General features: G+C 37.4%; 2 protein-coding genes across 3 annotated transcripts; both read right to left on the bottom strand.

The window, feature by feature from the left end:
- Positions 1 to 238: 238 nt before the first annotated feature.
- Positions 239 to 3,920, bottom strand: LOC111778890 (BTB/POZ and MATH domain-containing protein 2). The gene is made up of 4 exons (XM_023658891.2): positions 2,944 to 3,920; positions 1,425 to 1,773; positions 853 to 1,129; positions 239 to 739 (listed from the first exon to the last, which is right to left on the bottom strand). The coding sequence occupies exons 1-4, from the start codon at positions 3,366 to 3,368 to the stop codon at positions 555 to 557; spliced, it is 1,236 nt and encodes a 411-aa protein (XP_023514659.2). The 5' UTR covers positions 3,369 to 3,920; the 3' UTR covers positions 239 to 554.
- Positions 3,921 to 5,036: 1,116 nt separating this feature from the next.
- Positions 5,037 to 13,301, bottom strand: LOC111778058 (uncharacterized). Of its 2 annotated transcripts, XM_087119256.1 has the most exons (15): positions 13,260 to 13,280; positions 13,036 to 13,137; positions 12,374 to 12,455; positions 11,606 to 11,709; positions 11,390 to 11,516; positions 10,792 to 10,886; positions 9,401 to 9,524; positions 9,043 to 9,123; positions 7,896 to 7,994; positions 6,954 to 7,115; positions 6,814 to 6,874; positions 6,666 to 6,736; positions 6,533 to 6,577; positions 5,943 to 6,119; positions 5,037 to 5,826 (listed from the first exon to the last, which is right to left on the bottom strand). In XM_087119256.1, exons 2-15 carry the CDS (start codon positions 13,071 to 13,073, stop codon positions 5,287 to 5,289), a joined length of 1,806 nt encoding a protein of 601 aa, XP_086975382.1. In that variant the 5' UTR covers positions 13,074 to 13,137; positions 13,260 to 13,280; the 3' UTR covers positions 5,037 to 5,286. The 2 variants fall into 2 exon arrangements, with proteins under 2 accessions (XP_086975382.1, XP_086975383.1); XM_087119257.1 differs by having other exon boundaries at positions 5,943 to 6,113; positions 13,036 to 13,301.
- Between the last annotated feature and the right edge of the window lie 484 nt (positions 13,302 to 13,785).

Here is a 13,785-nt window from a genome sequence, read left to right as displayed (position 1 = left end):
AAATCCAAGGAAGACGATATCTACTAGCAGTGGTGCTATAGGCTATTATAAATGGTATGAAAACGAAACACTTGGTACGTGTGTTAATAAAGACGTTAGGTTTCCAAAGGGGTAGGGTTGTAAGATCCCGAAGCATTTCTTATAAGGGTGTGAAAAGCTCTCCATAAAGACAATACCCGGTTAGAACAAAATTGTCATGAATTTAACTTAAAATTAGAAATAAATGTAAAAAGAAGAGGAAAAAAAGGCAATTGACCCCAATCATTTCAAGCCATGGGCATTTTAGGCTTAAGCCAAGAATTTCTACAGCATCCTGCGACTTTGAACTTTGTAATATATGTAAATACAGAATATGATCCTCATCCATTACACAGAAGACTAAAGATACGCTCACGCCATCCATCCAGATTGATTGATTTTTACAATGTGAATTACCAATCATCACTGCATTACAGACTGACCATGTTTAAAATCAAACCGACCTCTGCACATTGCTTTCTCTCTATCTTATTCACGACCACAAATGGTGGTTTCGACGCATTGCTCATCAGAGATCAATACAGCCTCTGCCTTACCCGTCTACCATTCGCGTAATTTCCATCCAATACCGTCCCATTACCGTACCCGCTGCAAGTATTCACTGCGTGCTCCGTCACCTTTGCTACGTATTCTAGTAGCTCGGTTAGAACAGATGGGCAGCTCTCTTTCAAATATTCAAACCCCTCCGTTTGCATTACAGCTGCAAGACAAACATAATAATACCACATATGCATCAATGGAGAGCCACCAAACAACCATTTTCATGTGCATCGTGCATCAACCGACATTTAAGTACTCGGAAAACATAGATACCTCTCAAATTCTCCGGCAAGGCGATGACTTTCAGACATACAGCTTTTAGTTGGAAACAGTGATGCTGCTCGGCCAATGCTAATGTCGTTGCCACTGTATTTATAGCAACATCTTCACATAGTTTAGCCTCGCAAAGCAATTTGAGTCTGTCAAGTGCATATCTGTCTGCAGCGGCAAGAAGATGCTGAGACATAAGCGTGGAAGCCCATTTTGAGTTCAAACCTACCATTTCCTGCATGTCTGGTAGGGCATCCCAGTATATGAAATGAAGCAATCCCTGTAATTGTACGGACAATGAGGAAAAACAAGATTTATCTTGATGGATGGCAATACTAAAACAAGAGGAATTCCACATCTCATACACTCCTAATTCTCCAAAACTCACAGAATCATTGAAATTAAAAGAATACGAAGAAACTATCCTGAGGTCTAAACTAAGCATTGAAATTATCGGTTGAAAAAATCGAAAAGATAGAACAGAAAAACCATTCTTCTTCTAAAAAACACAGCATGAAGCATTTACATTGGTAAAGTGCGTCAAAAGAAAAGCTAACATGAAAGGGGGAGAGCACCTTAAAGACTGGGGCTTCCATATCTTGGACTTTTATGCACTCAGTATTGTGGTCCTTAAGAGGGCCAAAGAGTTGTGCCCTAAAGACGGGTGAGCGTGCTGCAAGAACTAACTTGTGGGCGGAAAATATTTCCCCATCTACTTCAAAGTTCACATCAGTTAGCTTCTCACTCTCCAATAGCTTCCCAAAATGCTGGCCTATATCAGAGGGTGGTGGTGTTATGGAGTAAATCTTTGGTCCCTCTGTATGAGACTTAACAACACCAACTACACAGCGGATTTCAAGGCAGTCATCCTTTAGGAAGTCAGATGTTTCTAGAAGAGTTCGTTTAAAATAGCGTTTATACCCCCTGTACAATAGAAAAAAAAAAAAAAGGAATCCTGGTCATTTCCTTTCTTCTTCATTCCACAATAAAAGAAACAAAACATTTTATCATCAAGTGAAGAAATGGGGAAGAAATCCTGAGATGTTAACAAAAGAGAAGGTTCCAGAGAAAACAGGACACAATTTTGTTGTGTCCGGTGTGAGATATCACATTGTTCGAGGAACCCTAGATGCTGTTGGAGTAAAGGATCATCAACAAGGGCGTTCTAGTGCGTTGTAGATTCTTATCCAAGACTAGTTAAGGGATCAAATAGTATATTTTTTTAATAATACGGAGGATTAGAAGCAAACTTGGTCCATATAGTTTTAAGAAAATTAGAATTTGTCTCTACAATTTCAAAAGTTAGAATTTTGTTTTCGGAGAAGCTAGATGCCTCCCCAGTGTATGAGGGAAGTAGCTCGAGATCATTCCGAGGGGACCGACTAGATCAAGACTAGGAGTTCTATACCTTGTAGGTGAAGGGTTCAAGTCTTGTCAAGCAGCTTCGCTCCTCCAGTTCTACTATTATTCTTGACTTTACTTATTATTATATATAAAAACGACTCACTATCAAAATGAAAGACAATCGATTCCCCAACTGTTTGTAATTAAAAGAAATGAAATAGACATAATAAATAGATGACCAGAAGGAAATTAGACATATGTCTATTTATTATGTTTAACAAGGGCTCAATACGTGCAAAACAAATGATAGATATACCGAAAGGCCAATGAACTCGAACCGAGCAAACAAATGGCTGGAAATTAGTGACCAGAAGGAACCTGACCGAATTAGGATTTGGAGAGCTTATAGGTATACTGAGGCTGAGAGGAGCTAGGAAGCTCATCTTCAGGGCAGTTGTCTAAGCAGTAAAATGATCTTAATCATAACTACTAGCAGGAGAGCTACAGAAAGGGAGTTTCCTAACAGGTCTGGATTGGACAACGAACATAGTTTATGCGCCGCTAATGTAGCGGCTTGTCGAGCATTTGACAGACTCACACCAAATGCTCCAAAAATGTTAAAGCGTTGGACAGCTTGTGGTGAAACAATACAGGAAATTTATACATGAGAATGAAGAACATAAAATAGCATTCAAAGAAACGAAATCACTGCTAGATCTTAGTAGTAAATCAAAGAAACACAATGCTTACCACATGCTTCCTCGATACTTGAGCGTATAAGGGCCACTCTCAAGCCTTCTCTCGAAATGGCTATGCACCTTGTGGTTCCCCTTCCCACTTTGATCCAAAAGAGTCAATTCAAAAAGGGCTCTAACGTCAGTCCCTTCATTAGCCAACGCTATGAACACCGAGACATAAGACGCGTTATCCTCGGCGCTCTTCCCATCGGGATAGAAATATACAGCAAACGCATAGCCCCCAACCATGAAGGTATCGGACGCAATATATTTCCCACTCCCCATCCCTTTATTGAGAGAATACCCATTGATCCTGAACTCGTGCGAACCATTCACGGTCTCAAATCGAGAAGTGGAAGAAGTCACTGGTGGGGGCGATGGCGATCGAAGATTTGAAAAGGATTTAGAGGCATCCTTGCAAGATTTAATCGTGCCCATTAACTAAAGAATCGTATACAACAAATCTTTAATGTGCCGGACCGCAAACTGAACTCGAGAACCGTCGGCCGATAAATCAAAACCCGATCAAAAATTAGGGTTTAGGATTTGAATCGACAAAAGAATCATCGCGACAACAGCGAACAAATTGGGGGAAACAAAATCAACACAAGGATATTGCAGAGAACTGCCCGAGGATGACGATTTGGTGGCGTTCTTGACTGGAAATCGAATTATCGTCCTCGAGGGAAAAAAGGGGAGAGGGCTGGATGAAGGGTGAAAAGTAACAATTTGCTCCTCAGATTATAGAGTAATATCAAATTGGGGCTTCGTTCTTGGTGGGTCTGAGAGCTTTGAATTCGCTTAATCTTCTTGGGAAAAGTGAAAAGGGGAAAGAAAACAAAAATGGCGGATTGGGTTTGGAAATTTGTATGAACAGTAATTACAGTCCAAATCGCATAAACAAAACTAAACAAAAACAAAAAGAAACAACAATTACTCTTCGGCGAAACGCCGCAAGAGCAATGCCTGTCGGAGAGTTTGGGCTTCAGTTTTTTTCCCCTAATGTTCTTTTCACAATATATATAGTAATTTTTCATTGATTATTCAGATTTAACTCTTAATTTAAATATAATTCAACCAATTAAAATGAAAAATAAAATAAATTTATAATTACATGGTCGGAATAAAATGATAATAAAAAAATAATATTTTTAAACTTTGATGTTGTATCAATAAAAATAATTATGTTAGTATTTTTTCTAATTATATATTTTCACCTTTTCACGACCTTCGTTTTTTTTTACTTTGCGGGTGCAAATTTATAATTATATCAATAAAATGGTCAAATTTTTATTAGTGAGTCAATTTAAATGATAAAACTCGAGAGTTTATGGAATAGTCCAAGGCCACTACTAGCAGATACTGTTCGATATTGTCCATTTTGACTCGTTACACATGGATGTCAGCTTCATGGTTTTAAAACGCATCTATTATGGAGAGATTTTTACACCCTTATAAAGAATGTTTCGTTACCATCTCCCATAGATGTAGGATCTCATGATCCAACCTCTTTGGGGATTAGCGTCCTCACCGGCACACAGCTTCGTATCTAGCCCACCGCTAGTAGATATTGTCCATTTTAGCTCGTTATATATTGATGTCAGCTTCATGATTTTAAAACGCGTCTTTTATGGAGAGGTTTTTACACCCTTATAAAGAATGTTTCGTTACCATCTCCCATAGATGTGGGATCTCATGATCCAACCTCTTTGGGGACTAGCGTCCTCGCTGGCACACAACTTCGTATCTAGCCCACCGCTAGTAGATATTGTCCACTTTAGCATGTGGGATCTCATGATCCAACCTCTTTGGGGACTAGCGTCCTCGCTGGCACACAACTTCGTATCTAGCCCACCGCTAGTAGATATTGTCCACTTTAGCCCGTTACGTAGCACTGTCAACCTCACGATTTTAAAACGTTAAAACGCAACTATTAGGGAGAGGTTTTAACATCATCCGTATAAAAGATGCTTCATGTCTGTTATGGACGTTTTCACACTCTTAAAAAGAATGTTTCGTTCAACTCTCCCACCGATGCAAGATCTCACCGTTTAAGGTTATAAATTATATATATATATATATTCTGTTTTCATAAGAAACCACAGCTGAAGGAAGTATTTTCAGAAGAAATTGGTACAATGTGTTTGCACAATGTTTGTGGGAAAAAAATGGCTACATTCAGTATTAAACTCCTAAAACGAATCTTTCTTTTCTTCGACTTTTTTCCTTTTTTCTGGGTCTAATATTTTTACAAACTAACATCAAAGCAACTTTCTTAGCTACACAGCAATACAAAAACATCAGATTGCACACAATCTGTAGGAGCAAAGGGGAAAAAACACAAGAACATCCCGGCTCACCGGTTCTGATTGTTTCTGAAGAGATTGAGGTCCCAACGACGAATCAAACCGTCCAGAATATGGCTTGTGGGATTGCGAACGACAGCTATGGTTGCCTTCGTATTGGCTGACAAGTCGGTTTCGGCTGAACTTTGGGAATTTGCAGGCGTATTACTACAAGAGGAAGCCACTGCATTTTCTGTTACAGAAGTTGAGGGAAAAGCATAAGATACAGGCCCTAGAGATGGTTCACTTTTATCCGAACACGAGCGATCCGATACCGAATTCCTAGCTGCAGAAGTAGACTCTGGTTCAATAGGTATACTGCACACTTCTGAAGTTGAAGCAGATTCTGTATTAAACTGAGAAAAATGGTCATTTGAAGTGGAAGTAGCTTCCGGATGCAGAACTCCACAATCATCTATTCGCAAAACTCGACATTCATCTTTCTGCAAAACGTCCTTCGTGTCGGTACAAACAGTCAAGGTTTGATCGTCTTCTTCATTGTTTTTCATTTTGAAATCCTTCAATGATTTCATCATTGCTTCCATGAGCATCTAAAATTGGTTTACAACACGAAGGAAAGAAAACAAACCATCTTAAAACGTTGTTGCTGGTTTAGAGATTAGACGTGAAAATTACTACGAATCAGACATTAGACATTCAGACTCACCATTTCTTCCTCCTCTGCACTGCATGGGAACCCTGCCAAGTCATCAAGTGGATACTCGACATACTGATCGTCATCCATCAAATTCGGTACATTGCGTCCATACGGATGGCCATTGGATAATTCGAAACTAATCATATTTGAAGACGACAAGTCAGCGTCATTATACGTACTCTGATCCTGCAGCAAAGCAACGTCTATCAAGGCTTTTCAACATTATTTAGGATGTCACATATGTACTAAAGCTAACTGTACAAAGTTTACTGCAAATTAAAAGTATCCTCGGCATTCATTAAATGTAACGACCCAATCCCATCGCTAGCAGATATTGTACTTTTTGGGCTTCCCTTCAAGGTTTTTAAAACGTGCCTACTAGGTTGAAATTTCCACACCCTTAATAAAGAATGCTTCGTTCTCCTCCCCAACTGACGTGGGATCTCACATTAAATTTAAAAATATTACAACAAGATGATTTGAATGCTAATCAACGTTATAAGGGAAGATTTCTACTAATATCTAGACCAGTTCAGCTATGCTTAGGTCGTATTTTGGACATACATTTCGAAAAGTCAAATTAGAAGCTATGGCGATACCTGAGATTGGGATGGATTATCTCCAGAGGGGAGATCGGGAGGAACCTGAGGCAAGGGACGTTAAGTCATAAAATGTCACCAAAATGTTGATTCTGTCTTCATACAAGGAAATAGAGTATGCATATAAAACTACCTCGATCCGACTCATAGGTCTTTTTGAACGGAGTTCCTTAATGGCACCTTCTGTACTATTAGTTGGTAAATCTGCAAGTAAGAAAAATAAAATCCTGAGAAGAAACTTACTATAAAGAAGCAGAAAAGAGTAAATTATTAAGTCATGCCTCTAGATGTTGTGGAAGAACCATGGTTAGGGCCTGCTTCTTGCACCACTCTCCAGTAATCCTGAAGGTAAAACATAGCTGATATTAGATCTGGCAGTTCAGCAGAGGTGAAATCCAGCAGACGCACTGGGCCAATTTACCTTGTTACTGAAGTAGGATGTCATACTGTTAATATAAATATCCCCTATTTCATCCTCTGGGGGTTGCAAAACATTGTGGAAGAAGATATTTACAGAATCGAAGTAAAATTGAGGCCGTGGAGAATTGTGATCACCGTCAAACTTGATAATGTTTTTATCCCCCTGCAAAAGAGACAATTTGATTAATAAACCGTAGCAGTGTAAAATGTTTGGCAAGTTAACAATTAAGCACCTAACAGTTCGCACCACATACCATCAAATTTTTTGGGGTGGGGTGGGGGTATAAGAAATAGTTTACTAACCACAACCATAAGCGAAGACAAAGGGCAAAGAGTTCGACAAAAGCTCCTTGATTAACACGAATGATTAAAGGAAGAGGCTTTACGAACATATTCGGACAGCTCAACGTAAAAATTAGAATCAAACGCACAAGAAACATGAAGAATCCTGTCTTCAAATACGCGTCTTTAGGTTCATTAAATAATGTGCTAGCAAGAAGAAGCAGGCGGGAGAGAGGGAGGGAAACCCTGAAACTTCTGATAAGAACACAGAAGGTTGAAACTCTGGAATATAGTCCCATATTTTAGCAAAAGTATTTACGAAAGAAAAGGTTATCGTGTGATTAAAGTCTTTATCGCACAGAGCTACATCCTGGGGAATAAGGCACCGAAAGGACGACTTCTTTGAATCTCGTAAGAGGAATTGCAGAGCCATCACTCGACAATGAAACGGTTTTTGGATGGAAGGGTAGAACCACTAAAGTTTTATAAGGTGCTACAGGCTACAGCTGCAGTATGCACCATGTGTTTTCGGATCTCACTGAATCCAATAGGTAGTTTACAAAATCCAAGAGTTGTTCTGTTATTGAATTTGCTACATAATAACATTACCCCTCATCAAACTAAAAACTTTGTGCTAGGTAATTGGGTAACAAGGATTTACCACATAAGCTTCATATATATGGTCTGAGTGATGAGGTTGTATGAAGTCGTCATCAATGGCGTGCCCTATTAGCACTGGTACAAAGCAAGATTTTGCCACCTAGACAGAACAATATTGGATCAATCTCACTTCATATGGTAAGCATTAAAAATAATAAGAAAAATTATGAAGAACATAATGTTTCATTTCCAATTTCTGGCTGAACTAGTACTGCGGCATTTTCTTTCGTTATAATAGATCAATTCAATGACAACAAACAAACATCGCAACAAGAGGAGATAAGTCCCCCTACCAACATGAAAGAAAATTTTAACAATCAGCAAGAACAAGAGAAAGACCATGATTATAGAAGTTGTTGGAAAGAATATACCAACTAAAAGAAAGAAAACATGTAAGAGCCCCAAAATTATTATCCTAGACTTATCTTCAAAGTTCATTAATAATAAATTTAAACTGATCACCACACATAGAATTGCCTTTAACTTCTTAAAAAGATTACTAATGAACTTTTTCCTTTTCTTTTTGTTGGCTTGTTTTTTATTTATTTTGGGTGCTCTTTTATTCTTTCCTTTACGCTCCATGAAAGGCTGGTCCTTTATTATTTAAAAAAAAAAAAAAAACAAAAGAAAAGAAAAAGAACAGGGCTGTGGAAATAATCCAGAGGAAAAATCAATCCGTTGTTTGGTTCATTTAACTTATGTTGGACAATAAGTGCCTTCTCAACTGCTCACATTGTACTTCCACTATCTAATATTTTAAATGTTTATATAAATTAAGACGAGCATTTACCATGATCGCTCTTGTTTTTTTCAGTCAACTAGGTCAATGGTTTTTAGAAGGATAAAGTACAAACTTAGTTAGAAAATCCGGGAGAGCCATTGACCTTAATGCATATGATTATATACTTTTCTAACGAAAGGGCATGAAACACATGTCAAGTGTCAACTAAAATCTTTATCTTTTGACAAAAAATTCTCATGAGAATAGCATCTAAAAAATTTCCTTTTTTTCTTCAACAGTAGCATTGAATCTATCCCCAAGAAAAAAGAGAATATGCACATCAATTCTTCACTCAACTAATTAGTATGCAACTGAGAATTTATATGAGGAACTCAAAGACAAAGCAGATAATAGATAGAATGAAAACCTTAATGGTGTTCAGTTCCATTATGTCAAATTTTGCCTTCTTCTGGATAGCTCTTCGCATGTATTGAATAGCAAACTTCACCTAGAAACACACATAACGTAATAGTTAAAATTTCCGAACATCAATCACTTCTAGTCAAAAGAACATTAGTTACAACTTCTGGACCAGACCAGTCACATGCACATCTTTGAACTTGGGAAAACTTTACAAATATCAGTTGACAGGTGAGATAATTTAAAATTAGTTTTGACAACCCCACTTGTTGGTCAAGAAAAAAGAAATGGACTAGACTTTTGCAAAGAGAGAAATTTCTCAGTTCAAGCTTTCATAGATTTAAAAATCAGTGAATTATTCTTACAGTGAACTTAGGTAAACGAAACTTATAGGTTTTGACGAGTTCCATCATTAGCTCAACCAGATCAGAGAAAGGGCTGTCTAGAACCATCCCTGCAATTGAAGGATCCTCAGCCCCATACATTAGGCTGCTCAAAACATGCATGTTAGTGGAAAATGAACAAAACTAAATAATATTCAAAAACTATCAAAGGCTGAAATGTAGATGACTATTTTGAGATAAGGAAAAAAATACAATGATTTAATCATAAACAAATTAGAGGTCAAAACAGAGACCTTATGAAATTCTTTCCCATGAGGAAAATTATATATTTTATTCTTATTGCTCATGAAACAAAACGATCAAAATTGTGCTACAGATAACACAACATTGAAGAAAACAATGCATACTTTATTATGTGGAAAAGGAATGTTCCCACTGCCATGTTGAGATTCTCTGTCCATAGATATGTGTACATGCCTCAGCAGGTAGTAGGTATCAATTTCATCGAGGGAAATATCCCCTTGTTATTGTGTGGTCATAGCATTTAAGAAAATCAAAGATTTTAGGGGTTAATGCACTGCAGGCAATTAAACATGGCTTACGGTTAGAAAGAAACCATAGATTCAAAGGACATCTTCTGTACCACTAAGCCTTCGGTAGCATAGGGTGTGTAAGAAGCCTCCCAAACGTCTGGAGCATGTGTTGTGAGATTGCCATTTTGCATCAACGATTTGAGATAGTTTTTTGGATGCTTTTGGGATATGATGGAGGAGGTCATATTCCACCCTCCATTTTGTAATAGAGAGCTTTTCTGTGGCAGGCTACCTCTTTAGCAACTTAATGGAATATGTAGCTAGAGAGAAATAACATGAGGATCTTTAGTGAAATGCAAAGTTTTTGGAAGAATGTGGGGGACTTGGTTGGGCTCAATATCTACCTTTGGGCTTCCGTTATCAAGGACTTCAGCAACTATCCTTTATCTCTTATTTTTTTGAACTGGAGCCTTTTTTTTTTTTTTTTCTTTTTTGTAATTTTGTTTTTCTAAGATACATTTGTTCGTTGGCTCCATTTGACAAGAACTTCTCTTTTTTATTATATGGCTTGAGTGATTTTTGCTGCTCTTTTCCTGTTCTTTTTTTTTTTTTTTTTTTTTGGCGGGGGGGGGGGGGGGGGTCAGCTGCTGATTTGGAAGACGTGACTTTTATCTTTCTTGGCTTGGGCTGAATGGGAGTTTTTCTCCTTTCATATAAAAACATATTACCAACGAAATTTGAAAAAACGATGGAATCAACAACTAACTATCAGAGACAAAGCACAGAAGTCAAATTAACATCAACGTGAAAGTTGGGTAAATAAAATAATTCATCTAACTCCACATATGCACTTGTGGGAAGATAGAAGTAGAAGGCAACCTGGCGACAGCACCCATAGAACGGCCCCATAGACCAATTAAAGAGACATTTCCATCAGCCCGCAAATACTCAACCACAGCTTTCAGATCATCCTTCTGAAAAAGTTTAAATAAGTTCAACATTATATATTGAGGAACGAAAATGGCAATATGCATCAAGTACCCTAAACACAAAGCCAAAAGAAAAAAACGATAAGCGGCAATCAATACAGCCGCTGTTAAACAAATTTCTGACAAGGAAATAAATGACTAGAGGTGTATTGAGTATCCAAAAAGTTTATACCGACAGACCCAGATCCAGTGTCAAATTACTCTAGCTTCAGTAATAAAGATCATAGAAGTCATGTAGATTATAAAATGTCTTGGGTTTAAATACTGGAGTAGGATTCTGAACAACTCCTGCATGCCACGTGATTGTAAAAATGGTTCTCTGCCATTTAGAATGATTGAACGCTGTAGCGGAATTCTGAATAACTTCTAATAGAAAATGAATCATTCCAGAAAACTAGAGAAATACTCCCCTCATCCTCCCCCCTAAAAATAAATAAAAGAAGGCACAGAGAAGCTTGAAAAAAGAGGGAGATATCCTAGACACTTACTTCATTCCACCCCAAAGTGACATGCTCACCCCCAGAGAGTCCAGAACCAGAAAAATCAAGAGCAAACACGGTAATGTTCGAAGGCAGTAATATTAAGGCAGCCTCACTAGCATCTGCTCGACACCCACTGTTGCAAATCAAAGAAGTACCAATCATTATGGAATATGGATCAATTCAGTGAATGTGTGTCAGGTATAAATTTTCAGATTAACTCACCTGTTACCATGGCAGTAAATTACACAGGGTAGAGGCTTTCTTTCAGGACTAACAATAGGCAAGTAATGACTACATTGAAGTACATCTCCCCGACTGTTTTTAACCTGCATAATGTTAGGACGGTTTTAACAATACAGAAAACTTTTCTCCATGAACTATAGTCTACAAAATTCAAGGCAGTAGAGGTCAAGATTGGAAGATGGGGTGGGTGCCATCAGTATCCAAACGTATAAAAAAAATATCCAAACAAACCAACCAACCAATCACATTAAAGAAATACTTTAATCTTTTGGTTAAAGATGGAAGAAAAAGTTATTTCATCCATTTGCTGGGACATGTAGGAAATGAACCTCTGCTAAAGCTGGCCAGTATCCATCTACATTAATTAAAGATCTGAAAGAGAAAGATCAATTACCTCCAACTCATTAAATAATGCTAATAAAAACTTCCTCTGTACATCTCATTATTATTGCTAAGCCTCTACTGGACTTCCAGAATGGAAGTCTCATACGGTTAAAATACTACAAAAACTCCACATCTTAACATGCTCCCTTTTTTATTGACGACCATAGAGAAGCTATACAGTGAATTAATTTGAAGTCACAAAACATCCGTACATACTAACTTTATAATTTTGTGATGAGTGACACACTGACTTTTTTAAGTTTTAGTAAAATTTAGCAAGTTCAAAGTAGACAAATCTAATAAATGGAGAAATCCAAGCAAATATGAATCGGATGGAGTTTCAACTATGATATGAAATCATACCTCCAGGTCCCTCCTTTGATACAATTTTCCCCTTATTGTGAACTCATCTTCTAGTAAATCATTGTCTGGGTCATATTCAGCTCTGCGAGTAAAATTGAGCAAAGTATTAGCCCATCAGAGTTACCAACGTTAAATTGAAGGAAATGAATAAAACAAAAGTGAAGTTGGAAAATGAGAGAACCCACAACAGTTGTCGTAGAGTATTTCCAATGATCAGGCAATAATTACAAAACACAATACCAAAAGAACAAAAACGAACGGATCCGCATTTCAATGTCATTAAGTAACAGAGATCTCATTCAAGCTTGCAACATCCAAAAAAGGAAATAATGTAAGCTATAAACCAGATGATGACAAAAACGAAAGAGAAAAGAAATATTTAGATCTCAACCAACAAGCCACCTCCATTCCCTTAATGGAAAACCATGTAGAATTCAAATTTCAGAGATCCAAGTACTAAGATTAGCAAATAGATTAACAGTAAGAGTTAAATTTCTTAGATACAGAGCAAAACAAATATTCAATATTCAGCTCCAAACATCCATCACTCCCTAGCCTTTCTCGGCATTGCAGCCACGAACAAACACCAAAATCCAACACTAGAGCTAGTAATTCAAAGAAAAAAGAGAAGAACAAATCTGGAAACTGGTCACAGACGTTACCTGGGGGGACGAATGATGAAGTTGATCAGCTGCTCCATCAGATTCAGAGAAACAGAGACGAAGCAATCGATCTATGCCTCTCTCGAACTGATTCTCGATTTCCTTGAACAAAAACGGATTAAAATAATATGAAATGCACCAATGAAGAAGAGGAAATCAGAAAGAGAAATGAGAGAAAAAAAAAAAAAAAAAATTATATATTGTCTGATTAAACGAATACAAACGGAGAATCGAAGGTGGCTTCTCTTTTAACTTGCGTTTTTTGTATATACTTTTCCTCGTGTATTGGGCTTTCGTTTTTCGAAGCCGCCTTTCCACATCCGATGTCTACCTGTCACTGTTCCGGTCTCCGTCTTCCCGACCTTTATTGCGCGTGACAACACGCGCGGTAGTGAACGCGTGTGTGTGCCCATCCCGCGAACTGTCGATTGGGCCGGTAATTACCTTATGTTTGGGCTTTTCGGGGAGTAAAGTGGGCCTTTGGCCCATTTCTTTTTCTTTTCTTTTTTTGTAGTTATAAAATAAGTATTTATTATTTAAGTTAAAACAAGCCCTCACCCGTTTTGAAACATTAATTTGTAAAAAAAAAAAAAAAAAAGTAAATTTTACCCCAAAAAGATTAAAAAAAAAAGAAGTTATTTTTACCACATTTTTAGCCTAAAAAATATCCTTCAACTTTTATAAATTACTTTTACCGTTAGTTTTAGATTGAAATTAGTATTTTGTTTAAAAAATATTTTAAATTAAATT

Source organism: Cucurbita pepo, chromosome 17 (assembly GCF_057944985.1).
Source record: "Cucurbita pepo subsp. pepo isolate OVF chromosome 17, ASM5794498v1, whole genome shotgun sequence".
Classification (NCBI taxonomy): domain Eukaryota; kingdom Viridiplantae; phylum Streptophyta; class Magnoliopsida; order Cucurbitales; family Cucurbitaceae; genus Cucurbita; species Cucurbita pepo.
This window is presented reverse-complemented; position numbering and strand designations above follow the sequence as displayed.